At 46.2% G+C, this 26,764-nt stretch overlaps 1 protein-coding gene across 2 annotated transcripts in view; it reads left to right on the top strand.

Moving 5' to 3' along the window:
* Nucleotides 1-26,764, top strand: part of PALLD (palladin, cytoskeletal associated protein) — a 542,838-nt gene that overhangs the window by 252,074 nt on the left and 264,000 nt on the right. For both annotated transcript variants that reach the window (XM_073644159.1, XM_073644168.1), the window contains 3 exons: nucleotides 15,159-15,225; nucleotides 21,240-21,345; nucleotides 21,455-21,532. In XM_073644159.1, the coding sequence (XP_073500260.1) occupies nucleotides 15,159-15,225; nucleotides 21,240-21,345; nucleotides 21,455-21,532 (251 nt within the window). The remainder of the gene's footprint in view (nucleotides 1-15,158; nucleotides 15,226-21,239; nucleotides 21,346-21,454; nucleotides 21,533-26,764) is intronic.

Here is a 26,764-nt window from a genome sequence, read left to right as displayed (position 1 = left end):
TTGATTTATGAAAAAATCTGCAACTCTCCATTGTTTTCTGCGATAATACCAACATTAGTAATAAACTAAACAAGAGGGGAACTAAACGAACCTGTGTTTTTTTTTTAATAACTTTAGTAATTACCAACCTAGGTAAAATACCTACAAATTCCTGGAACTCTGCTTGTTAACAATATGTTTCTCGTGGATGTCAGTGACGGAGTTATTAAAAAGGATTATCATTAGAGGTTTGACAAGTCACTGATTTGGCGACGTAATGCAATGTTATGCTGTCTTACCATAGTTCACACTACAAGAACTGTAATCTTCAAATTGATCCTTTTCTAACTACTTGAAAGCTTTTTCGACAATTTTATGTTGTCCGTTCATCTACATAGATTTTTCTAATGTTGGTTGCCATTGGAAATAGACAAGCGGTGAAGGGCGCACTTATACCTCCAAAGCAGGTGGAATTGTGCATTATTCTGAGCTACTGGACTACAAAGGGCCCATAAATTGCTCTTGATCTTCTGTCTGTCTCCTCTCCTGTCTACTCCGCTGTCAATTATGTGTTCTAACACCTCAGTTGATTTTAGAAATGTCATCTGAGCTCCCACAATGCAATGCTCTCTTGTACCAGGAGGCCACAAGACTTCTGAATTTAAAGTATGTTCTTCTGTTGAAAAAAAAAAATAACCTACGTGGTCTGATTTCCTTCCACTTTATCATAACTATAGACATGTATGATATCTTTGTGCCATTACACACTGGGCAGAGCCTGTTCTCTGTGGTAGCAAATAACGCAAGCTCTCTCCATGTTATCTATTAAAGGGAATCTGTTAGCAGGTTTTTGCTACCCCTTCTGAGACCAGCATGATGTAGAAGACCCTGGTTCAAGCCGTGTATCACTTACTTGGCTGTGCTTGCTGCAGACTTAAGAAAATATTTTTTCATCTGCTGCAGATCTAGCAGTTCTCTGACTGCTGAGCTCTGTATAACCCCACCCACACCACCGATCAGCGGCTTTCTGTACACTGCATAGACAGAAAGCTAACAATCAGTGGTAGGTGTGGAGTTCTACAAAGCTCATAAATATGGAGGACTAAGTGGCAGCAGGTTTATTAGTCCTCCCGTGATAATCTTCTGCTGATAAAACAGTGATTTATTTTTTTTTTATCAAAACTACAGCGAGCAGCCCAATAAGTGGCACATCATTGGAAACAGGGTCTGTACCCCCAATTCATCAAAACAGTTTTGCCAAAATTCTGGCTTAAATTGCTTGGCAAAGTCACATTTTTTGCACAACTTGGGGTTGCGTAAAAAGTTTGAATTTTGGCCCTTTAATGCCGATTTCTATCTGCTCCGCCAAAAGGGGCAGAGTTAGAGAAAGATGGGGTTCTGCAGAGCCCTGACTAAATCAAAGGTCGAGCATTGTTCCCCTCTCCATTCCTTGGATATAGGACTGCTGGTAAAGGACAAACACTATATCCAGCTGCCCTATAGACAGTGTATGCAGTGACTTGCACACCTGCTTATGTGACACCCCAGGGGTCTGGTTGCCACAGTAATAGAGATATTACGTCTGAGAGCAGGTGGGAGGTCTCTTGGTCAGGAATCCTATGCATGCCACACCTCCTGCCCAGTCCTGGGAGGGGAAGAACTTCCCCTATATAAAACTGGGGCTGAGGCAGGGTTAGTGAGTTAAGAAGAGGAGCAGCTTTAGGAAAGAAAGATCAGGAGCTCAGTGGGAGCAGTGCTACAAAGAATCAGGGGCTGGCAGCTGTAGAGCTCGCCCTGATTGAAGAATTATCACCGGACCCGGAGTCCGAGGCTGTGGGAACTAATCCTTACCCAGCAGCAGAAACCGACCGGCAGGGGATTTCAGGTCCTCTGGCCAAGAAACCCGAAGGCACGGTCACACGCGTGGGACCAGCACCGCCATCATGGAGCGGAAGCCACTAGAAGGCCCCGAGTCACAGGCCATACGGGTGAGCACCACACGGTACACTCAGGGACGTGGGCTACTTTTACCCGCCTCTAGCAAGGTAGCCAGAAGAGTACAATTAGTTGGGGAGGCCTACAACTCCGCCTGGCCAGGGGAAATCCCATCTGCTCAAAGACTGACCAGGCCCCGATCGCTAGCCAGTACTCCGGGAGGGTCTATCTTTGTCACCAGTAAAGACCCTGAACTACACCGCATTGTCTCTGAGTGATTCCTGCTACCCCCATCATCCACGTCGGCTGCCCTGAGGCCATACCCCTCCCGTTGGGGGTTATACCATCTACGCTGCATCATCGTACCACCGGCCTCAGCGGTCTGCCCTGCAGCGGCAGCTCCATAGCTGCATTCAACGGGTGGCGTAGTCGTCCAACATCTACTGCTACTACTCAGCCACACAGTTTGACTCCCTGGGCACGGACCGGGTCACCGCCACAAGACTACTACCCCCAACAGGCCCGGCTCCGGGTAGTCCCCGCGTGCGCAACGCTACACCAAGTAGGCCCAGGGGCACGTCAACTTTTGGCGTAGTCGGCAGGATCTCGTGCCCGCAACCACCGGGTACTGCGTGCCTGAAAAAAAAAAAAACTGTTCAAACTTACCAGTGGTGAAGATTCCCGCCATCCGGCGCCATCTTCTACCTTCTTCCCGCCATCCGCGAAGTTTTCCCGCCATCCGGCGCCATCTTCTGCCTTCTTCCCGCCATCCGTGGAGTTTTCACGCCGTTGGACGCCATCTTGAAGACGCCGCGCGGGAAGAAGAGGGGCGTGGACTCTGAAAGCGCGCGAGAACTGAAGCCCCGCCTCACGTCAGGACGTTGCGTAAGGTCCTGGACGTCACAGGAGCGCGACGGAAGGTCCTCAACCCTGACGATCCACTGCGGAGCCGCGGCCTACGGAAGAGGATCATCGCAAGGTAGGCCACGGTCCACTAGGGGGGGAGAAAGATGTCGGATACGGAGGAGAGCTTCACTGCCTCAACCCACGCCAGCGCCACCGCTGCTGCAGTCATGCCTTTCACCATGCCCTATATCCCGGGAGCAGCCTGGCTACCCCAGTACTCAGGGGAGTCACATACCCTGAATGACTTTAAAGAAAAGCTGGATAGCCTCTTCCAGGTGTACCCCCTCACAGAAGAGCAAAAAGTGAGCATCCTGGTGGCCCAACTAACCGGGGCAGCCCAAAGGGAGGTAAAGTCCTGGCCACCTGGGAGGAGGACTGTCGCAGGGATACTAACCCGGCTGAGGGACACCTTTGATACCCGCACCTCAGCCTAGATTAAGCTTAGATTCTATGGGTGCAAGCAGCGAGCACATGAGAGTATAAGGGACTATGCACTAAACCTACAAGAGGCCTTGAGAGCCATTAAGCAGACCGACCCTGACAGCGTGGGAAACGAGGACAGGCTGTTGACCGAGCAATTTATAGAGGGACTATATTGCAATGTCCACCGAACCCAGTTGCGGGCCATAGCCTTACAGGATCCTCATCTGGACTTTGCACAGTTCAAGGACAGAGCCATCCGGGTGCTCCGAGAACCGGCACCGGGTGGCGTTGTGACCCACAGGCGCCCAGCTATCACTTACCACCAGGAGGCGGCGCCCTTGTCGGCAGGGCCTGTGGGGGCTGATGCGCAAGCTTTGAACAATGACCCGGCTCCGGACCTGCACCATCAGGTCCAAGAGCTAGCTAAAAGCGTTGCTGCGCTAACCCGAACTGTGCAGTCTTTACAGGTTTCCACTCTAGGGAAGATCCAGCTGGCATCCGGACTGGAGGACATCCCGTGGCGTCGACCAAGGAGGACCCCACTGGCCAGAGGAAGACCCAGCGACCGATACAACGAGGACGGACAACCTATCTGCCGCCGCTGCAATCAACCCGGACATATGGCAAGGTACTGTCCTTTAAACTGGCACAACCTGGGGTAGAGGGCCAACCCCCAGGAAAAAGATCACCAGGCCCATCGAACTGGCGCGACAAATATGTGGGAGGACGTCCAGTCTTGCCTGTGGTACTGGATGGCATTCCCATGAGTGCCCTACTGGACACCGGGTCACAGGTCACCACCATCCCGTACGTGCTCTTCAAGCAGTACTGGAATGACTCGGATATAACCCGCTACCCTGACGACGACTTGAGTATCATTGCCAGCAATGGTCAACCCGTACCGCAGATCGGATTTAAAGAAATGACCATTAAAATCGGTAGAGTCGAACTGGCAGCACAGGGATTGATCATTGTAGACATTGACAAGCGCGAGAGTCACCCAAAGATAACTCTAGGAACTAATGTGATTGAAAATTGTCTTGCAGAGGTGATTTTCATTTTACAGCAGGTTGCCAAGAACGCCAGCTCCGGCCAGCAGCGAGTGCTCCAGAAAGAGATCCGGGCACTGATGCGACGGCAACAAGTGGAACTCTCCGGCGGTGAGATTGGTAGCATAAGAATGTGTGACCCTTTCCCTATTGCCATACCCCCGAAAAGTGAAATGATGATTTGGTGCCGGGCAGCTATTGGTCTGAGAGGTAGAGATTACCAGGCCATGGTAGAGCCAGTCTACTCAGACAGTAGGCCCACCATTTTGACAGCCCGGGGGGTAGTTGATGTACGCCATGGGAGGGTGCCCGTTCGTATAATAAATATCGGGAAAAGGGAAGTATACCTGCCCCGGTATGCTACGCTAGCCAAATTATATACTATCAACCAAAATTCTATACAGTCTGTGGAACCCTTGCCTCCATCTCACCCGGAGGAAGGTAACGGCTCTACGAAAATAATGGAGGATTGGTGTCAGCAACTACATTTGGGTACTGACTCCACTCCCTCCCACCAGAAACAGGGAGTCTACCGGGTGGTTCGAGAGTACGAGAGAGTGTTTAGTAAACACCCGTTAGACTTCGGGCGAGTCAAGGGGGTAGAACACCACATCCCCACGGGAGACCATCCTCCCATAAAAGAGAGGTATCGACCCGTACCCCCTGCACACTACCAACACGCCAAGGGGATGCTTAGAGACATGAAGGAGGCTGGGGTAATCAGGGATAGCTGTAGCCCCTGGGCAGCTCCACTAGTCTTGGTCAAAAAGAAAGACAACACCATGAGAATGTGTGTAGATTACCGGAAAATTAACCGTATCACACACAAAGATGCGTACCCCTTACCAAGAATAGAGGAGTCTTTGGCTGCTTTAAAATCTGCTAACTTCTTCTCCACCTTGGATCTCACTAGCGGGTACTGGCAGGTTCCTGTAGCAGAGGCGGACCGGGAGAAGACCGCATTCACCACCCCGATGGGACTTAGCGAGTTTACCTGCATGCCGTTCGGACTCTGCAACGCACCAGGAACCTTCAAGCGATTGATGGAATGCTGTCTGGGACACCGAAACTTTGAGACGGTCCTGTTATACCTGGACGATGTCATCGTCTATTCCAAGACCTACGAGGACCACCTGAAACACCTGGCGGAAGTGTTCGAAGCTCTGGCAAGTTACGGCCTAAAGGTGAAACCCTCCAAGTGTCACCTCCTGAAGCCAAAGGTGCAGTACCTGGGACACGTGGTGAGTGCTGACGGAGTGGCTCCCGACCCTGATAAGATCACCACAATTAAGGAATGGCCAAGCCCCTCCAGCGTAAAGGAAGTGAGGCAGTTCCTCGGGTTGGTAGGCTACTACCGAAGGTTCATTCCCGGTTTCACCAAAAAGGCAGCTCCTATGCAGGACCTCCTGATAGGCCAGTCCAGGAAGGCCAAGAACCAGAAGCCACCCTTCAGATGGGAGAAGCTGGAAGAAGAGTCCTTCCACCAGCTGAAGATGGCCCTCACGGGGGATGAAATCCTGGCGTACCCTGATTATAGCCAGCCCTTTATCCTCTACACCGACGCCAGTAACATCGGGCTAGGAGCCGTACTGTCCCAGATCCAGCAGGGGAAGGAACGGGTAATTGCTTACGCCAGCCGAAAACTGCGACCCACCGAAAGAAACCCTGAGAATTACAGCTCATTTAAGCTAGAGTTCCTGGCAGTGGTGTGGGCAGTCACCGAACGCTTTAAGCACTACCTCGCTGCTTCCCGGTTCACCGTGTACACGGATAACAACCCGTTGACACACCTGGACACTGCAAGACTCTGTGCCCTAGAGCAGAGATGGATGGCCCGCTTGTCCAACTATGAGTTTACAATCAAATACCGGGCAGGACGCTCCAATACCAACGCGGACGCCCTGTCCAGGATGCCGAACCTACCGGACGTAGGGGAAGATTCAGAGGAACTGGAAGAAGTTGAACTCCCCGCGTTCCTCCGTCATGGGACTATCCAGTATTCCCACCGTGTAAGGAGTAAGCAATCCGCTACGTTCAACCCATTACCTCATTACAACTGGGCGGAGATGCAAGACAGTGACCCTGCCGTCCGACTGGTAAAGGAGATGCTGACTCGGCCAGATGCACGCCTTGACCCAGACGCTCCGGAGGAAGCCAAGCAACTGTGGGCTGAGAAGAGTCGACTGTTCCTTTACAAGGGGAAGTTGTGCCGCAGAATGGTTAACTCCCGGACGCATGAGCTAATCTGGCAAGTAGTGGTGCCAAGAAGAGACGCAGCTATGGTGAAGGAGGCATACCACGACGGAGCTGGGCACTTCGGATGGAAGAAGCTGGAGTTCCTGCTGCGCGGGCGGTTCCATTGGGTAGGCATGAGAGGAACCATCGAGAGGTGGTGCAGAGACTGTGGCCCATGCAACCTAAGAAGGAGGGACCGTGCCAGCCAGAAGACTCCCCTGCAGTCCATCATCACCAGACAGCCATTGGAACTGGTAGCCTTGGATCATGTAAAACTGACCCCAAGCAGAAGTGGCTACGTCTACGCATTAACCATCGTGGATCACTACTCCCGGTTCTTGGTTGTCGTCCCCGTCAAGGACTTAACAGCTCGAACAGCAGCTAGAGCCTTCCAGCAGCACTTCTGCCGTCCGCACGGATACCCGGAGCAGGTGCTGACGGACCAGGGGCCTGCCTTTGAAGCGGAAGTCTTCCAGGAGTTCTGCACCCTGTATGGCTGCCGGAAGATTAGAACAACACCCTATCACCCGCAAACTAATGGACTTTGTGAGAAAATGAACCAGGTGGTGATAGATCTTCTGAAAACATTGCCCCTGGAAGAACGTAGTCTGTGGCCTGAAAAGCTGCCCGACCTGGTGGACCTATACAACCACATCCCTGTAGGTTCCACCAACTGTACCCCGGCTTACCTAATGAGGGCAAGACCTGGTAAGCTTCCTGTTGATCTGGAGATGGGAGTCCTGACACCCGAGGACACTTCACCAGAAGCAGACTGGGACACAGAGAGGCAGCAGCAGTACCGGAAAGTACAGGAGAGCGTGGAGCGAAGTCTCTGTCAAGCTAGGGAAAGACAAGAGAAAACTTACAACCAGTATGCTCCCGCTGTTCCCCTGGTGCCCGGAGAGCAGGTCTTGAAGAGGAAAAGACGGCTCCACAAGTTGGACGACCAGTGGGAGAAGGACCCGTACACCGTACTGCCCTCAAGCCACGACAACCCAAAGATCTGTACAATCAGTAAAGACGGAGGGGAAACCACAGCCATTGTATCCCGGGATCACCTGAAGAAGTGTCCTGAACAGTTACGGAACCCTGAAGAGGAACAAGAAGACCCTCGACCCGTAGAGGAAAGGGAAGATATGGTTAGTACTGTGCTCGGAGACTTCCCCCGGTCTTGGACTCAAGTCAATGGTGCTGTTGTGGTACCCGTCCTCACGTTCCTCCAACCAGCATCCCAAGTGCCTCCGGAGACACAGGTAGAGCTGGAAGAACAGCCGGTCCAGGAGGCAGAAGACCCCACACAAGCAGACCAGGAGAATCAACCCTCTGCTTATAGTGAGCCTGCCATACCCCTAGTGAGCCAAAGAGTCCGTAGACGGCTGCCCAGTTTACCCTTGACAGCTCCTATACCCTGTAGCTCAGGACCAGTCAGCCAGCTCCGTAGGTCCACTAGGGTCACTAGAGGCCAGTTGCCCGTACGGTGGAGGATCTAAATGTTCAAGCTATTTAATTAATGTTTACCTGTTTATTGTTGCTCGTGTATAATTTTGTGTTTCTAGTTATTTGTAGGAGTCTTTGGTGGATTTACCGGGAATCCTTTTTGCATATAGTTGTAGCGTAACCCAGGATGGACTAAAAGACTGATAAGGACTCGGGGCAGGACAGACCCCTACCTGGTTACGTCTCCCTGTTTTGGTGAAATGGACACCCTTGTTTTCTTGAAAAACTGCACCCGGTTGCGGACACGCCGTGACCGTCCTAATGTTTTTCCTTATTACTTTGTTTCTGTTTGTAATTTGTATGTTACAAAAATATGTTTAGTCCCGGAGTACTAAATTTCACTAGGGGGGAATGTGACACCCCAGGGGTCTGGTTGCCACAGTACTAGAGATATTACGTCTGAGAGCAGGTGGGAGGTCTCTTGGTCAGGAATCCTATGCATGCCACACCTCCTGCCCAGTCCTGGGAGGGGAAGAACTTCCCCTATATAAAACTGGGGCTGAGGCAGGGTTAGTGAGTTAAGAAGAGGAGCAGCTTTAGGAAAGAAAGATCAGGAGCTCAGTGGGAGCAGTGCTACAAAGAATCAGGGGCTGGCAGCTGTAGAGCTCGCCCTGATTGAAGAATTATCACCGGACCCAGAGTCCGAGGCTGTGGGGACTAATCCTTACCCAGCAGCAGAAACCGACCGGCAGGGGATTTCAGGTCCTCTGGCCAAGAAACCCGAAGGCACGGTCACACGCGTGGGACCAGCACCGCCATCGTGGAGCGGAAGCCACTAGAAGGCCCCGAGTCACCGGCCATACGGGTGAGCACCACACGGTACACTCAGGGACGTGGGCTACTTTTACCCGCCTCTAGCAAGGTAGCCAGAAGAGTACAATTAGTTGGGGAGGCCTACAACTCCGCCTGGCCAGGGGAAATCCCATCTGCTCAAAGACTGACCAGGCCCCGATCGCTAGCCAGTACTCCGGGAGGGTCTATCTTTGTCACCAGTAAAGACCCTGAACTACACCGCATCGTCTCTGAGTGATTCCTGCTACCCCCATCATCCACGTCGGCTGCCCTGAGGCCATACCCCTCCCCTTGGGGGTTATACCATCTACGCTGCACCATCGTACCACCGGCCTCAGCGGTCTGCCCTGCAGCGGCAGCTCCATAGCTGCATTCAACGGGTGGCGTAGTCGTCCAACATCTACTGCTACTACTCAGCCACACAGTTTGACTCCCTGGGCACAGACCGGGTCACCGCCACAAGACTACTACCCCCAACAGGCCCGGCTCCGGGTAGTCCCCGCGTGCGCAACGCTACACCAAGTAGGCCCAGGGGCGCGTCACTTAACCTCTGCTTCATTGAGACAGGGCTTTGCAGGACCCTATCTTCAGGATCTCTAGGTGGTCCAGAGGTTGGACACTCCACAATGAGGATATCTTAGTATCTTGGGAAACTCCTTTAACCACTATTAAGAAGTTCAGGAACATGCCACACATACTTTGTGGTAAATTACAAAGCTTCTCCTATCCTTTCCAATGTTAAATACAAACAGCACTCAGATTGTACACTGATGCCATCCGTGTGCTGTACGTGTTTTTCATAGACTCGTATTGGAACTTTTTATTACTGATACCAGAAAAAAATGGACATAGTAACATAGTTTGTAAAGCCGAATAAAGACTTGCGTCCATCAAGTTCGACCTGTTAGTTCTGTAATTGCTAAAGTTGATCCAGAGGAGGGCAAAAACCCCAAATGATTTGGCCAATCTTCACCTGAGGAAAAATTCCCTCCCGACTCTGAAACCAGCAGTCAGAATAAATCCCTGCATCAACCTACTATTTTATTTTATTTTTAAGTATATGCTGAAATCTGCCTGGTATCTAGAAATGCATCCAGTCCCCGCTTGAACTGGTGTAGTGAATCCGACATTACCGTCTCCTCACTCAGTGAATTCCATATTCTCACTGCTCTTAACGTAAAGAACCCCTACCTATGCTGGTGCTGAAACCTTTTCTCTTCTAGTCTTAGTGAATGCCCTCTTGTTACCGTAATATCCCTCCTTTTGAACAAATCCCGGGCAAGATCTCTATACTGTCCCCTAACATATTTGTACACATTTATTATGTCCCCCCTCAACCTTCTCTTTTCCAGGCTGAATAGTTCTAGTTTTGCCAACCTCTCTGGGTATTGCAGTCCCTCTATTCCCTTTATTAATTTTGTTGCCCTCCTTTGTACCTTTTCAAGCTCATTTATATCCTTTCTATATATTGGGGCCCATAACTGAGCACAGTATTCCAAGTGTGGTCTGACCAGTGCTTTGTACAGTGGAAGAACAATGTTCTCATCCTTTGCAGCTATACCTCTTCTGATACATCCCATTACCCTGTTTGCCCTTACTGCAGCGGCCTGACTTTGGGCACTCCAATTTAGTTTGCTATCAATCAAGATGCCCAAGTCCTTCTCCATCTCTGAATTCCCCAATGATTTCCCATTCAGTGAGTACTGGTGACTTCCATTTTTCCTTCCCATATGTATGACCTTACATTTCTCCTCGTTAAACCTCATTTGCCATTTAATGCTCCACCTACCCAGCTTATCCAAATCCCTCTGTAGGTCTGCACTGTCCTCTTTTGTATTAATTGTTTTGCATAACTTTGTGTCATCTGCAAATTTTGATATTTTACTATTTATCCCGTTGACTATGTCGTTAATAAAGATATTAAATAACATTGGGCCTAGTACAGACCCCTGTGGTACCCCACTAGTGACGCTTACCCAATCTGAGTATATTCCATTTATAACCACCCTCTGCCTTCTATCCTTTAGCCAGTTAGCTACCCACTTGCAGACATTTTCCCCCAGCCCCATCATTCTCATTTTGTATACCAACCTATTATGTGGCACGCTATCGAACGCTTTTGAGAAGTCGAGATACACGACATCCACTGGTTCCCCCTGATCTACTCGAGAGCTAACCTCCTCGTAGAAGTCAATCAGGTTTGTTTGGCAGGAGCGATTCCTCATGAATCCATGTTGGTTCGGGATTAAAAGATTATTAGCATCAAGATGCTCCGTAATTGCCTCTTTAATGAAGCTTTCAAAAATTTTGCCCACAACGGACGTCAGACTCACCGGCCGATAGTTTCCGGCGTCACTTTTCGCTCCCTTTTTGAATATTGGCACTACATTCGCCTGTCGCCAATCAAGTGGCACAGACCCAGTCTCAACAGAGTCCTTAAATATAAGATATAACGGTCTGTCTATCACATTACTTAGTTCCCTTAGTACCCGTGGGTGTATGCCATCAGGTCCTGGTGATTTGTTTATTTTAATGTTACTGAGGCGTTTCTGTACCCCAGCTTGGGTTAGATTTGTCATACTTAGTGGAGGATTAAGTTTGTCACTTCTCATTTCTCCTGTTAGTTCGATTTCCTTTGTGAAAGTTGTCGAAAAAAAATTATTTAATAGATTAGCTTTATCCTCATCTTTCTCTATGATTTTGCCTTCCTCACTTTTTATCGGTCCAATATTATCCGATTTAATCCTTTTACTATTTATGTACGTAAAGAACAGTTTGGGATTTGATCTACTTTCCCTAGCAATACGTCTCTCTGTTTCCTCCTTCGCTATTTTTATTTGTTTTTTACAGGTTCTCGTTTTTTCCTTGTAACACATTAGTGCCTCCTTACTGTTTTCCTGTTTTAATCTCTTGAATGCCTCTTTTTTGCTATTTAACGCCCCTTTTACGTTCTTGTTCAACCATATTGGTTTCCTCTTATTTCTGGCCCTTTTATTCCCATACGTTATATACCTCTCGCACTGAGTATTCAGAATTCTTTTGAAGGTTTCCCATTTACTATTCGTATTCCTTTGATTAAGAACTTTGTCCCAGTCAATAAGTTGAAGGCTTTCTTTCAGCTGATCAAACTTCACCCTCCTAAAGTTTGTTTTTGTTGTTCCCTTATTGATAACCCTACTGAAGGGCATTTTGAAGTCGATAATATTAAGGTCGCTATTACCTAGGTGCCCCCCTATCTGTACCTCAGTTATTCTATCAGGCCTATTAGTCAATATTAAGTCCAACACGGCCTTCCCTCTCGTTGGTTCCTGCACTAGTTGGGAGAGATAATTATCCTTAATATTTGTCAAGAACCTTTTTCCTTTCTGAGATCTACAGGTTTCTGTTTCCCAGTCAATATCCGGGTAGTTGAAATCCCCCATTACAATCACTTCATTATGTTTTGCTACTTTGTCTATTTGTCCTAATAGCAGATTCTCATTCTCCTCTGTTATATTTGGTGGCTTATAGCAGACCCCCAGTAATATTTTATTATTATTTTTAGTTCCCTCTATCTCTACCCACATGGACTCGACCCCCTCTTCTCCCTCTCCTATATCTTCCCTTAGTCTGGGTTTTAGACATGACTTTACATATAAGCAGACTCCTCCGCCTTTCCCCTGTTTCCGGTCCCTTCTAAATAAACTATAATCTAATAAATTTACCGCCCAGTCGTAGCTATCGTCTAGCCAAGTCTCTGTTATACCTACGATGTCATACCTCTCCTCCGATATAAGCGCCTGCAGCTCATCCGCCTTATTGGTCAGGCTTCTTGCGTTGGTCAGCATGCAAGATAAAACTTTGGGGTTATTTAGCATCCTATTCTTCTCTAACGATCTAACTGTACTATCCCCACCCCCCTCTCCACCCTCATTATATTCACTTCTCCCCTTCCCCCTTGCTTGCCTCACATCCCACCTATTTCCTTGGTTTCCCCCCCCATCTCTAGTTTAAAAACTCCTCCAACCTATTAGCCATCTTCTTCCCCAGCACCGCTGCACCCTCCCCATTGAGCTGCAGCCCGTCCCTACGGTAGAGCCTGTAGCCGACCGCGAAGTCGGCCCAGTTCTCCATGAACCCAAACCCTTCTGCCTTGCACCAACTCTTTAGCCACTTATTCACCTCCCTAACTTCCCGTTGGCGCTCCTGTGTGGCTCGCGGGATTGGTAGTATTTCTGAGAAAACGACCTTAGAGGTCCTTGCCCTAAGCTTCCTACCTAGGTCCCTGAAATCATTTTTAAGGACCCTCCATCTACCACTCACTTTGTCATTGGTGCCGATGTGGACCATGACCGCTGGGTCTTCGCCAGCCCCACCCAGTAACCTGTCAACCCGATCCGCGATGTGCCGGACTCGAGCGCCAGGGAGGCAGCACACCGTTCGGCGATCCCGGTCTTTGTGACAGATTGCCCTGTCTGTCCCCCTAATAATAGAGTCACCCACTACCAGAACCTGTCTTGCCTGCCCTACACTTCCCCCCTCCCCCTCATTACTGGAGCATACACTCCCCCGGCGGTCAGAGGATCTGTCGTGCTCCAATAATGCCGGTTCTGAACCAGCCTTCCTATACTTCTTCCCTCTATCCCTCCTAACTGTTATCCAGCTCCCTGCCTGTTCAGCCTGCACTTCCCCTCTATGCTCCACCCCCAGTATTGACCCATTGAGTGTCTGCTCGGTGAGCAGCAAACTCCGTTCCATGTTGTCGATGCTCCTCAGTACCGCTATCTGAGCACTTAGATCCAGAATTTGGGCTTCCAAGTGCACGATATGCTCACATCTCTCGCAGCAGTATGGATCCTCGAGCGGTTGCTCACGGAATGCATACATTGCGCAAGATGTACACTGCACGGCTGCGGCCAAAATGGACGTCATTCTAAATATGGGGATACAGTCAGTATATATATACAAGTACAAAACACAATTATTTATATGTAGGTGTATGGACGGGGATCAATTAGGGATGTGCAAGTGTATCAATTAGATATCGGCGGGGGATCAGTTAAGTATCAAGTATGGACGGGGGAATCAGATAAGTAGGTCAGGTGGATTAATTAAGTAAAAAGTAAAGAAAGAATGAAATACAGTCAGCAATTCAGTCCTAAGTCCTCCCTTCCAAACTCCCTGAATCCAAAGTCACTGAAAAACAAGTCACACACTTACTTTCGTTCGCACTTACGCTCCGGACACACGCAGCTCGTTCACACTCGCAAACTAAGAGATTTAAAGAGTTTTTTTTTTTTTTTCTTCCTTTTCCAGCAATGTACCCTTCACCTCAATGCACTTCCAAAAAGGAAGTGTCTGAGTTTTGCATCAACACCATTTGTGAAAAACATGGATATGTGACTAGCACCATAGACTATAATGGGTATGTGTTCTATCCGTGAAAAAAATGATAGAACAGTACATTCAACACGGACGTGTGAATAAGGCCTTAGTAGGTTGGGGGATGGAGGGCCGCTTTAATGTATCCATACAATGAGTAAGTAAACTTTTGAAAATGTTTTTAGATTTTTTTTTTTTAAGTTCTAATTCCTCACAGATCATTGAGAATTCAGAGACCCTTTTCGATCGTTCAAAAGACCACTCGGAAGCGCACTGAACTCATGCCTGAGACCTACCGATCTGTAGGGAATTAAAGAGCCGAAAAAAAAAAAAAAATATATATATATATATATATATATATATATATATATATATACAGTACAGACCAAAAGTTTGGACACACCTTCTCATTTAAAGATTTTTCTGTATTTTCATGACTTTGAAAATTGTACATTCACACTGAAGGCATCAAAACTATGAATTAACACATGTGGAATTATATACTTAACAAAAAAGTGTGAAACAACTGAAAATGTCTTATATTCTAGGTTCTTCAAAGTAGCCACCTTTTGCTTTGATGACTGCTTTGCACACTCTTGGCATTCTCTTGATGAGCTTCAAGAGGTAGTCACCGGAAATGGTTTTCACTTCACAGGTGTGCCCTGTCAGGTTTAATAAGTGGGATTTCTTGCCTTATAAATGGGGTTTGGACCATTAGTTGTGTTTGTGCAGAAATCAGGTGGATACACAGCTGATAGTCCTATTGAATAGACTGTTAGAATTTGTATTATGGCAAGAAAAAAGCAGCTAAGTAAAGAAAAACGAGTGGCCATCATTACTTTAAGAAATGAAGGTCAGTCAGTCCGAAAAATTATTACTTATATAGACATTGCTTATATTTCAAACTTCTGATTCGAATACACTTACATTTTGTGTGTTCAGCATTCCAATTACTGATAAGGTTTTCTACTTTTGTTTCAGGGGCCAGTTCTTCAGACTCGGAAAGTGAAAGCTTTTCTTTCAATTCAAAGCAAGCAGCAATGCCGCAGTGAGTACACTATTTGTCTCCAACAGCAAAAAAAATCTATTTTAGAATTTTTGCAGTTTTTGCCTCTAGCACTTCATACAAAAAGTTACTGCGTCATGCCCAGTGTATTCTTTCAGCAGCAGTCCGATGTATTTATGATGGGAACTCCTCCCAACCCCATGCATAGTGATTGGCAGGTTACTATGTGCACACAGATGATCGTACATCACTGCCGTGAGGAACGTAGGGGTGGGGAAAAGTGCACCCCTAATACATACACCAAACTGTGTCTTGTCCTAGTATCCAAACAGCATGAAATATGTTGTAGCTGTTATATGCTGCTTTTACTTAGGGCAGCATATCAAGCTGACACATCCATTTTTTTCAAAATTTGGAGTTGATGGCACTGGTATACATATTTTGCCATTAAAGGGTATTCTCAAGTCTGGAACTTCTCTCTTATCAATGGAATAGAGGACAACTTTCCAATAGTTGGGGGTCTGACTGCTGAAGCCCTACCAATCTGAAGAGCCTTGTGTGAATGGAGCTGAGGTCAATCATGTGCAGTGCAGCTCCATTCATTCTTATTGGAGTGCTGAAGACCAGCGGAGAGCAGCGCTCGGCTATCTTCAGCACTGCACATAATCTACACCCGGTTCTTGGGACTGGTGGGGGTTCTAACAGTTGGATCCCCTGCAATGTGGAAGTTATCCTCTATCCTAAGGGTAGGGGATAACCTCCAGACTTGAAGATACCCCTTTAAGGACAAAGTTTATCAAACTAATGAACTATAGTTCATTTTGTATGGCCCATCCTAAAGATTTGTCACCTACAGTAGGTCTCTGGCATTAAAATAGTTAAACATCCTGCCACGAGCATAGCATATTGTGAATAGACCGGCTTTCAGACTCAGGTGTGACCATCTTTCTTCCAGCCCGGGGCGGTCTGTCTCTCAATGGAGAGTCCTATGACCAAGTAAATATCAGACGCAGAGCAGTGATGATTCAGGTGTCTACAGTCAGACATATTCGGAAACTTCAATAGTGGATGTCGAGCAGGAGCGGCCGTGTTCCTGTCAGGAGATTAATCACCAGCCTGTCATTGACGGAGGTCTCTTCTCAGTGTGAGAATGTGGATAGAGAATCCTTTATCAGGAATGTCCATGTGCGGCCCTCAATGAATGAGGAGGTGATAAAATACATGAGTGCTGCACACATTTCACACATTTTATTACTTGTGTTGTAATGTGAAGTCACATTAGGTTGTGAAGCTCCTTCAGGACAGGGTTCACTATTAAATCATAAAATTATATAGTGTATGATAAATGCGTTTGTGTTGTCGGAAATTACATACAAGTGCTTCTCACTAAGTTAGAATATCCTCAAAAATTGTATTTATTTCAGTTCTTCAATACAAAAAGTGAAACTCATATATTATATAGAGTCATTACAAACAGAGTGATCTGTTTCAAGTGTTTATTTCTGTTAATGTTGATGATTATGGCTTACATCCAATGAATACTCAAAAGTCATTATCTCAGTAAATTAGAATACTTTATAACAGCTTGAAAAAAATGCTTTTAAAATCTGAAATGTTGGCCTACTGAAATGTATGTTCAGTAAATGCCCTCAATACTTGGTCGGGACTCCTTTTGCATCAATGCGGCGTGGCATGGAGGCAATCAGCCTGTGGCACTGCTGAGGTGTTATGGAAGCCCAGATTGCTTTGATAGCAGCCTTCAGCTCATCTGCATTGTTGGGTCTGGTGTCTCATCTTCCTCTTGACAATACTCCATAGATTCTCTATGGGGTTAAGGTCAGGCGAGTTTGCTGGCCAATCAAGCACAGTGATACTGTTGTTTTTAAACCAGGTATTGGTACTTTTGGCAGTGTGGACAGGTGCCAAGTCCTGCTGGAGAATGAAATTTCCATCTCCAAAAAGCTTGTCGGCAGAGGGAAGCATGAAGTGCTCTAAAATTTCCTGGTAGACGGCTGCGCTGACTTTTGTCTTGATAAAACACAGTGGACCTACACCAGCAGATGACATGGCTCCCCAAACCATCACTGATTGTGGAAACTTCACACTAGACCTCAAGCAGCTTGGATTGTGGCCTCTCCACTCTTCCTTCAGACTCTGGGACCTTGATTTCCAAATGAAATGCAAAATTTACTTTCATCTGAAAACAACACCTTGGACCACTGAGCAACAGTCCAGGACTTTTTCTCCTTGGTCCAGGTAAGACGCTTTTGGCGTTGTCTATTGGTCATGAGTGGCTTGACACAAGGAATGCGACACTTGTAGCCCATGTCCTGGATACGTCTGTGTGTGGTGGCTCTTGAAGCAATGACTCCAGCAGCAGTCCACTCCTTGTGAATCTCCCCCAAATTTTTGAATGACGTTTTCTTAACAATCCTTTCAAGGCTGTGGTTATCCCGGTTGCTTGTGCACCTTTTGCTGCCACACTTTTTCCTTTCATTCAACTTTCCATTAATATGCTTGGATACAGCACTCTGAACAATCAGCTTCTTTAGCAATGACCTTTTGTGGCTTACCCTCCTTGTGGAGTGTGTCAATGACTGCCTTCTGGACATCTGTCAAGTCAGCAGTCTTCACTGGAGCCTACTGAAACAGACTAAGGGACCTTTTTAACTACTTAGGAAGCCTTTGCAGGTGTTTTTTGTTTATTATTCTAATTTACAGAGATAATGACTTTTGTGTTTTCATTGGCTGTAAGCCATAATCATCAACATTACCAGAAATAAACACTTGAGATAGTCATTACAAACAGAGTGATATATATAATTGAGTTTCACTTTTTGTATTGAAGAACTGAAATAAATTTTACTTTTTGATGATATTCTAATTTTGTGACATGCACCTGTATTTCTGCTGACATTTTGGCCAGATTCATCAAGACTGATGCTTTGTATTCCATTCTTGAAGAAGGGAGCGCTAGGGTAAGATTTGCTAACCTCATTAATAGGCATGCAGCTCTTAATGACTATGGCACATCTTTCAGATGCTGTGCGCCTACTTGAGAAATGTCTCCGGGCAAGGACGTGTGGTGAAAATGCTGATAAATTTTTCCGTTTGTGCTCAGCTACGCCCCTTCTGGTAGAAGCTCTGCCCACTTCGCAGTTTCACTTGCTATCTCAGCACTGTCAAGTAATGCAGCAGGGGAAGAAGGCTGCTCTGGACACGCAGATCTGCCCACGGCGCTTTGGACGACCTCATTTGCATATGAACAACGGGAATATTTTTTTCAAAATTGTCCAGCAGATATTTTGGCCTCTTAGAGCAAGGTCCCCTATACGGCCCTGAGCTTACTTTTATAGGGATTTCCAAGCTGACACGGCACATTGCCGTTGGCTCAATGACTCGGTTGTCCAAGATTCAGGTTTCCCTCATAATCATACATTTCTGTGACTATCGTGTTGCAGCACTCCACCCATTCATCTTCGACGCAATACATCATTAAAGAAGTACCCCCTCCAAACTTTTTATTGACTGAACCTCCCTCCAATAAAAAGTTTTTGAGGGAGTGCTTCTTTAAAGGGAATCTGTCTGTAGGAACAACTCTCCTAAGCCATCTATATGGGCATGTAGGTCATAGGAAGCTGAATAAAATGACACCTTGATACCTGTGATCCGATGTTTTATTCCAGTGTAATCTAAATTTTCTGAATATATAAATGAGCTGTTAAGAACTATGGGCCGGTCACTGATCTGCATAAGTAAAATGAAAAAATCCCGGCACTCACGTGTATTCGATCAGTTCATTTATTCCACATGTAGGAAAACTACAACAGTCTTGTTGTAGTTTTCCTACATGTGGAATAAATGAACTGATCGAATACACGTGAGTGCCGGGATTTTTTCATTTTACTTGTAATCTCTCCACGTGCACCACTATTACTAACGAGGACTACGGAGTGCTGACTATGTACTGATCTGCATAAGGACACATATTCAACTGGGTCCCTGCACAACAATACAAGCTGCTGGCCAATCAGAGGCCGGCAGATGACATCGGCGTGCGGCAACATGAGCGGCGCATTGCAGTGACGTCATGTGCTGCCAGTTGTTTGCATGCTAAAGTCAGCTGCTGGCTGCAGAAGAGGACACCGTGCTATATGGAAATGGAGGAAGGTGAGTAGAATAATTTAATTTATTTTATGCGTTAAAGAACAGCGGGACATATGTACCAGGATGGACCCAGAATGGGAGACGTATATACCAGGATGAGTGACATATGCACCATGATGGGGGACATATATACCAGGATGGGGCCCAGGATAAGGGACATATATTTCAGGAATGGGTCCAGGATGGGGGACGTTACTACATAATGGGGGAGGGGAGGCAACACATATGTCCTTATTGAATTTAGAACTCTACTAGAGCCCATACATTATTGGGGACCAAGGTTCAAATTTTACACTGGGGGCCATTGAACTCTAGTTATGCCACTGACAATTAGGGACATGTAACTAGCACAGAACAGTAGAATTGAACTTTGTCTCCTTAGAAACACATTTGCTGCAGTTCTCACAGCTCTGCTGTGTTATAGCCCTGTCTGCCTGTGAGATGGAAGCTGAAAGGAACCTGCAGATGTGTCAGGTATAATCACCCACAGCTCTGCAGTGAGAGGAGCCTGCAGATGTGTCCGGTATAATCACACACAGCTCTGCAGTGAGAGGAACCAGCAGATGTGTCAGGTATAATCACACACAGCTCTGCAGTGAGAGGAACCTGCAGATGTGTCCGGTATAATCACACACAGCTCTGCAGTGAGAGGAGCCTGCAGATGTGTCAGGTATAATCACACACAGCTCTGCAGTGAGAGGAGCCTGCAGATGTGTCAGGTATAATAACACACAGCTCTGCAATGAGAGGAGCCTGCAGATGTGTCAGGTATAATCACACACAGCTCTGCAGTGAGAGGAGCCTGCAGATGTGTCAGGTATAATCACACACAGCTCTGCAGTGAGAGGAACCTGCAGATGTGTCAGGTATAATCACACACAGCTCTGCAGTGAGAGGAACCTGCAGATGTGTCAGATATAATCACACACAGCTCTGCAGTGAGAGGAGCCTGCAGATGTGTCAGGTATAATCACACACAGTTCTGCAGTGAGAGGAATCTGCAGATGTGTCAGGTATAATCACACACCGCTGTGCAGTGAGAGGAGCCTGCAGATGTGTCAGGTATAATAACACACAGCTCTGCAATGAAAGGAGCCTGCAGATGTGTCAGGTATAATCACACACAGCTCTGCAGTGAGAGGAGCCTGCAGATGTGTCAGGTATAATCACACACAGCTCTGCAGTGAGAGGAGCCTGCAGATGTGTCAGGTATAATCACACACAGCTCTGCAGTGAGAGGAACCTGCAGATGTGTCAGGTATAATCACACACAGCTCTGCAGTGAGAGGAACCTGCAGATGTGTCAGGTATAATCACACACAGCTCTGCAGTGAGAGGAACCTGCAGATGTGTCAGGTATAATCACACACAGTTCTGCAGTGAGAGGAATCTGCAGATGTGTCAGGTATAATCACACACAGCTGTGCAGTGAGAGGAGCCTGCAGATGTGTCAGGTATAATCACACACAGCTCTGCAGTGAGAGGAGCCTGCAGATGTGTCAGGTATAATCACACACAGCTCTGCAGTGAGAGGAACCTGCAGATGTGTCAGGTATAATCACACACAGCTCTGCAGTGAGAGGAACCTGCAGATGTGTCAGGTATAATCACACACAGCTCTGCAGTGAGAGGAGCCTGCAGATGTGTCAGGTATAATCACACACAGCTCTGCCGTGAGATCAGGAGAGCGGTCATTACACATCACACTGGTAATGCCACATTTCATTTAAAATAAGCTCTGGAGGGTTGATCCTACTGTTAAATTCCATTTAATAGGCTGCTTTAATCTCTAATGTTCTTGTGATTGCAGCACTTATAGCTACTGCCTACATGATACCAATATATTATAATTCCAGTTGTGCAAACATAAGTCTGCTTCACTCTTCCAGGGCTCAAAAGAAGACCACCTCTGTTTCACTGACCATAGGACCATCGTCACCAAAATGTGGGATAACCACAGCAATTATGCAACCGATATCTATTCCTGTTCAGCAGGTAAGTAACTTACACATAATGATACATAATGATTGCTTTAGTTTATAATGCATTGTTATGGACTATACAATCTATACAGAGCTACTAATCGTTTCCCATCCACTCCCAGGTCCAGAGCCCTACTTCTTATCTGTATCGACAGGACGGGCCCGGTTACCAGACATTCTCTCCTCCTTCCTTTACGAAGGTATGGATTTGTGATTTACTATTGCTCTTTGTATATTTATTTGCTTGGCCTATGTTGCTTTGCTTTTTGTCAGATGATACACACATATGGCAATAGCAATGGCACAATTGGCTCCTAGGATCCACTGGCTTCTGCAACATTCCCTAAGGGTATGTGCCCACGTAGCGTTTTACCAGCGTATATGCTGCGGAATTTCCGCAGCATAAACGCTTGTGAAACGCTAGGTAATCCGCCCCCCATGGTCCCCAAGGGGAATCCGCAAGTCCTATGCCCATGCTGCGGATTTTTCCGCAGCGTTTTTGATGCGCGCAAAAATCCGCAGCATGTCAATTAATTTTGCGTTTCCGCAAGCGGAATTGCCTTTGCAATGCAATAAAAAACGCAAGGCAATTCCGCATGTCGAAAACGCACGATAAACGCGAGCGGAATTCCGCATGCGTTTATCCGGGAGAGGACATGCGGAAATGAAGCAGAAATTTTCCGCTTCATTTCCGCAACGTGGGCACATAGCCTAATGGTCTCAGTCTAATCTCGGTGTAATGTGTAAGTAACGCCAAATAATGAGGCAGGGCCAAAGACAGGGCCCCGCATACATCATTGGGTATGGTTAAATTTTTCAACCACAGTGACACAAGTGTTTTTGTTTTTTCATTTTCCATTTTTAATTACGTAGTTAAATCCTGTTCACTTTCTACAAGAACATACCTGATTTCTTGACTTAATTGATGTAGAATAACTGGAGCTCAGACAATGTATGAGTTAAACCATGCAGTTATTTCATATAGATAAACTATAAGGTGGGATTTATCATAGGGGGAATATAGTCCGTATTGCTTGTGGTAACATCGCTGTTATTTTTGTCAAATTGATCAGTGTCACCAAATGTTTCATAAATTTGGCACATCTTTAGGCTATGTTCACACGTTGCATTTTTGTTAGTTTTTTTTTGCTGATTTTTTTTTTTGATGATTTTTTTTATACAAATTTTAAGCTGCATTTTACAGTACCAGCAAAGGCTGTGAGATTTCAGAAATCTCATGCACACATTGTTGTTTTTTTCCTGACTGAATTGGAAAACTGCTGCATTTTTGAAAACTGCAGGATGTCATTTCTTTCAGCGTTTTTTTAACCAAAGAAAGCGATGAGTAAGTGCAAAAAAAGTAGCAAAAAATGCAGGAATCAGTTTTTGCTGCGTTTAGTGTGGGAAACTCAGGAAGTTGCATCATGTGTTTTTTGGGGGGGCACTAAACTTTATCAGCATGCACGAGACAAATGTACTTGAAAAGCAGCAAATATGCAGCAAAACCTACTTTTTGTAAGCAGCTTCTTTACTGCCAAGAGAGCAGATTTTGGCTGCAGAAAAAATGCAACGTGTGAATATAGCCTTAGGCTGTGTGCCCACAATGCGTTTTTAATGCTTTTCTGCAGCGCTTTTGCAGCTGCAGAAACGCATTAAAAACGCATGGTAGAAGGCCGGCCATGTTCCCCAATGATAACCCGCATGTGCTGTGCTCATGCTGCGGAAATTTCCGCTGCGGATTATCATTGGGGAAAAAAACGCAGCACTACCAATTATTTTGCGGAAGCGCTGCGTTTTTGCCGCCATTGACTTGCATTAGACCGCATGGATTACGCATCACTGTATATGTAGATGTGTAATCCAAGCGTTCTAATGTGCGGATAGTACCCGGGTGTAGAGGAGAGGAGAGTCTCATCCACACCCAGGTACCATTAAAAAATCTGTAAAAAAAGAATAAAATAAAAAATAAATGTATACTTACCTTCTGGCGGCCCGCGCTGCGCTCCTACTTGCTTCCCGGCACTTTGCAGTGGATTGAAGGACCTGCGCTGACGTCAGAGTCATGTGACGGGTCACGCGACGCTGACGTCGGCAGGTCTTTCAGTCCACCACTGTCGGCAAGGGAGAACGGAGTGTAAAGCAGGACACTGGGGGCCATCGGAGGGTAAGTATACATTTATTTTTACCACTCTCTCGGGTCACACTATATAAATCCATGCCGTTTGCATGGATTTATATAGTGTGACCTAGTTGTCACAAGCACTTTCCAAGTGATGCTAAAATCGCTTGGAAAGCGCTTGTCAATCCACATGCAGAAATGTCAGTGAATAATGCTCCATTTCCGCATGTCCCTGGCAGGAAAACGCATGTACAATCCGCATGCGTTTTTTCTGCTAGGGAGATGCAGAAACGCTCAGGAAAAAATCCTGAGCATTTCTGCATCGTGGGCACATAGCCTAAAGGCCCCGTCACACTTAGCGACGCTGCAACGATCCTGACAACGATATGACCTGTCAGGGATCGTTGCTGCGTCGCTATGTGGTCGCTGGTGAGCTGTCAAACAGGCAGGCTCACCAACGATCAGGGGAGCAGCGACATCGTGGAAAGAATCTTTCCACGATGTCCTGCTCCTGGTTACCAGCCTGCTGAAGCAGGAGCAGGCTGGTAACTATGGTAAACATCGGGTTACTAGGGGCACACGCGCACCTAGTAACCCGTTGTTTATCATGGTTACCACTCTGCTACAGTGAGCGGGAGGTTACCGCTCACTTTAGCAGGCTCGTAACCATGATAAACAATGGGTTACTAGGTGCGCGTGTGCCCCTAGTAACCCGATGTTTACCATAGTTACCAGCCTGATCGCTGCTCCCGCTGGTCACACACAGCGATGTGTGCTGACCAGCGGGAGAGCAACGACCAAAAAATGGTCCAGGACACTTTGCAGCGATCAGCGGCCTCACAGCAGGGGCCTGATCGTTGCAAAGTGTCACACATAGCGACATCGCTGGTGAGGTCACTGTTGCGTCACCAAAACCGTGACACAGCAGCGATCTCGCTATGTGAGACGGGGGCTTAAGAGATGACTCTTCTGTCTAGAGCTGTTTCTCCAGTTTTTACTTCACCCCCACCCTCCCCCCACTGGATTGAGAGTTAGGCTATGTGCAGACACGTTGTGTTTTGCTGCAGATTTTTTTATGCAAATTTTCAGCTGCTTTTTGCAGTCTATGAGAAACCAGAATTCTCTGTTCACACATGTTGTTTTTTTTTGTTTTTTTTGTATTTTGTGCCTTGGTTTGGTTTCTGGAAAATAGAGCATGTCACTTCTGTCAGCGTTTTTTCACCCATAGGAAGTAATGGGTGGTGAAAAAAACGCTGAAAAAAGCACTAAAAATGCTTCAGCGTTTTTGAAGGCAAAATAGAATGGGGATCTCTTTTTTTCACAAAACATTATGTACATGCATAAATTGGGACAGAAGGACAGTGAAAAAATGCATCAAAAACGCAGCAAAAAACACAGCAAAACCTGTGTTTTTGACGCAGCTGATTTCCTGCCAGAGATCAGTTTCGCTGCAGATTTCTGACTGAAAAAAAACACAATATGTGGAAACATAGCCTAACAATGTTTTTTTGAAACTTTCTAAAAAGTTGCAATTCATAATTCTGGCTTGCACCTATTTGCCCAGCTATTTGCCTACTTTTTAACCAAAATTTCAAAAGTCACAAGAGCAATCTAAAATTACAAAAAGTCACACATTTTTGTGCAAAAATTAAATGCAGCAACCTTTGCCACAATAGGAGAAAACCTTCTGCATCTGGAAAGATCAGCATATAGTCTCCCCTATCAGACTCTAGCCCCAAACCATGCCAGAAAAGCTTGCCTCATAGTTTTCGAAGCAATGCTATAGATCCTAATAGAGGAAAGTGAAGTGGGACAATGCAAAAGAAATACAGGACAAAAATAATGAGTAACTTTTGATGTGCTGATTTACTTGGAGCTGCAGCTGGTGTTAGTTGAGAGAAGCATAGTCACATTTTGCTATGTAACTTTCCATACAGTAGAAAACTTTCCATAAAATACATGTATATAGATTGCTCTTATTGTATTATTCTTGTAAGGATAGAAGGACAAAACTGTATAGAGGAATCGCTGGTTACCCTGCAGACCAACAGGGAAAGCAGTAAACTTTAGTAAAAATGTAATTTGAGTTGATTGTATAGCCCCAAGCCCGTCCCTTCTTTCCCACCAATTATAGAACTTTATATGGCATAGAATCCAAATAGTAAAATGGTTTATAGTAATTGAAATAATCTTGACACCAGTTTTTGAGCAAATTAAGGTCAGGACTCTCAAGGACAAGTATTGTCTTTGTTTTGCTGTACATCAGCATTACTCTCGCAGCATGCTTTGACTCATTTGCTTGATGAAAGGAAATTTCCTGTCCTGATTGAGGATTTTGGCAGCGTTTGTCAGGTTTTCGTCCAATTCTTGTCTGTAACGTGCATCATCAGGCCTAATAAGATGGCCAGTTCCTGTTTCTGAGAAGCATTTTTCTAAAACATAATGCTAACACCACTTGCTTTGACGACATGCATAGTGTTAGCTGGATGCCGTCCAGTGCCTCATTTGTGCTAGACATGCTGCTTGGTATTCAGGTCTTATTAGACCATAAAACTTTTTGCTGGATCATTACAATCACTACTTTTATAATTGCCATAAAGGTGATTTATTTGGCGAGGAATTCTTGTAAATGTTGAATCATCACATGTGTAACTCCTTCATTGGCTGCCACAAGTGAACTCATGCAGCTTCTGTCCTAGTCCTTACTAGTAGATAAGGTTAAAGGGAATCTGCCAGCACAATTTCACCCACCAAACTTCTGAAATGCGTATGTAGCTCTTTCAAAGATTTCTAGCAATACCTTTACATGGCCAGTCTGTTCCTCCATTACTGAGAAATCAGCCTTTGAATTGATATGCAAATGCAGCTAAAGGGCTACTGCAGATCTGAAGCCTCTGTCACTCCAGCTCTATTCCCCGCCCAGCTCTGCCTTTTCCTGCTTGACTGACAGCCTGTATGCTGTGCGACTTAAAGCAAAAGAGATGTCAGTCAAGCAGGATGAACCGCGCTGGGTGGAGAATAGAGCTGGAGTGACAGAGGCTTCACATCTACCATATTCCTTAAGCCCCATTTGCATATCAATTCCAATACTGATTTCTCAGTAATAAAAAAATGGACTGACCATGTAAGGTTATTCCCGGACTTGTGCTTGAAAGAGCTAGGGGGGGTCAAGAAATACTGCTGACCCATTCCCTTTAAGTGTAATATGACTTTAAGCTAATGTACTGTACATGAGAACATGTGCTTTTGATTTTATGGAAAAGTTCTATTTTATCCTTCCAGTGGGAAGCGAGTTGCCTCATTAATTGTCTGG

This window comes from Phyllobates terribilis, unplaced genomic scaffold, assembly GCF_046119375.1.
Source record: "Phyllobates terribilis strain yellow unplaced genomic scaffold, ASM4611937v1 Scaffold_1__5_contigs__length_1240528914, whole genome shotgun sequence".
In the NCBI taxonomy this organism is placed as follows: Eukaryota; Metazoa; Chordata; class Amphibia; order Anura; family Dendrobatidae; genus Phyllobates; species Phyllobates terribilis.
The sequence above is the reverse complement of the archived record's forward strand: the minus strand, read 5'-3'. Positions and strand labels throughout refer to the sequence as shown.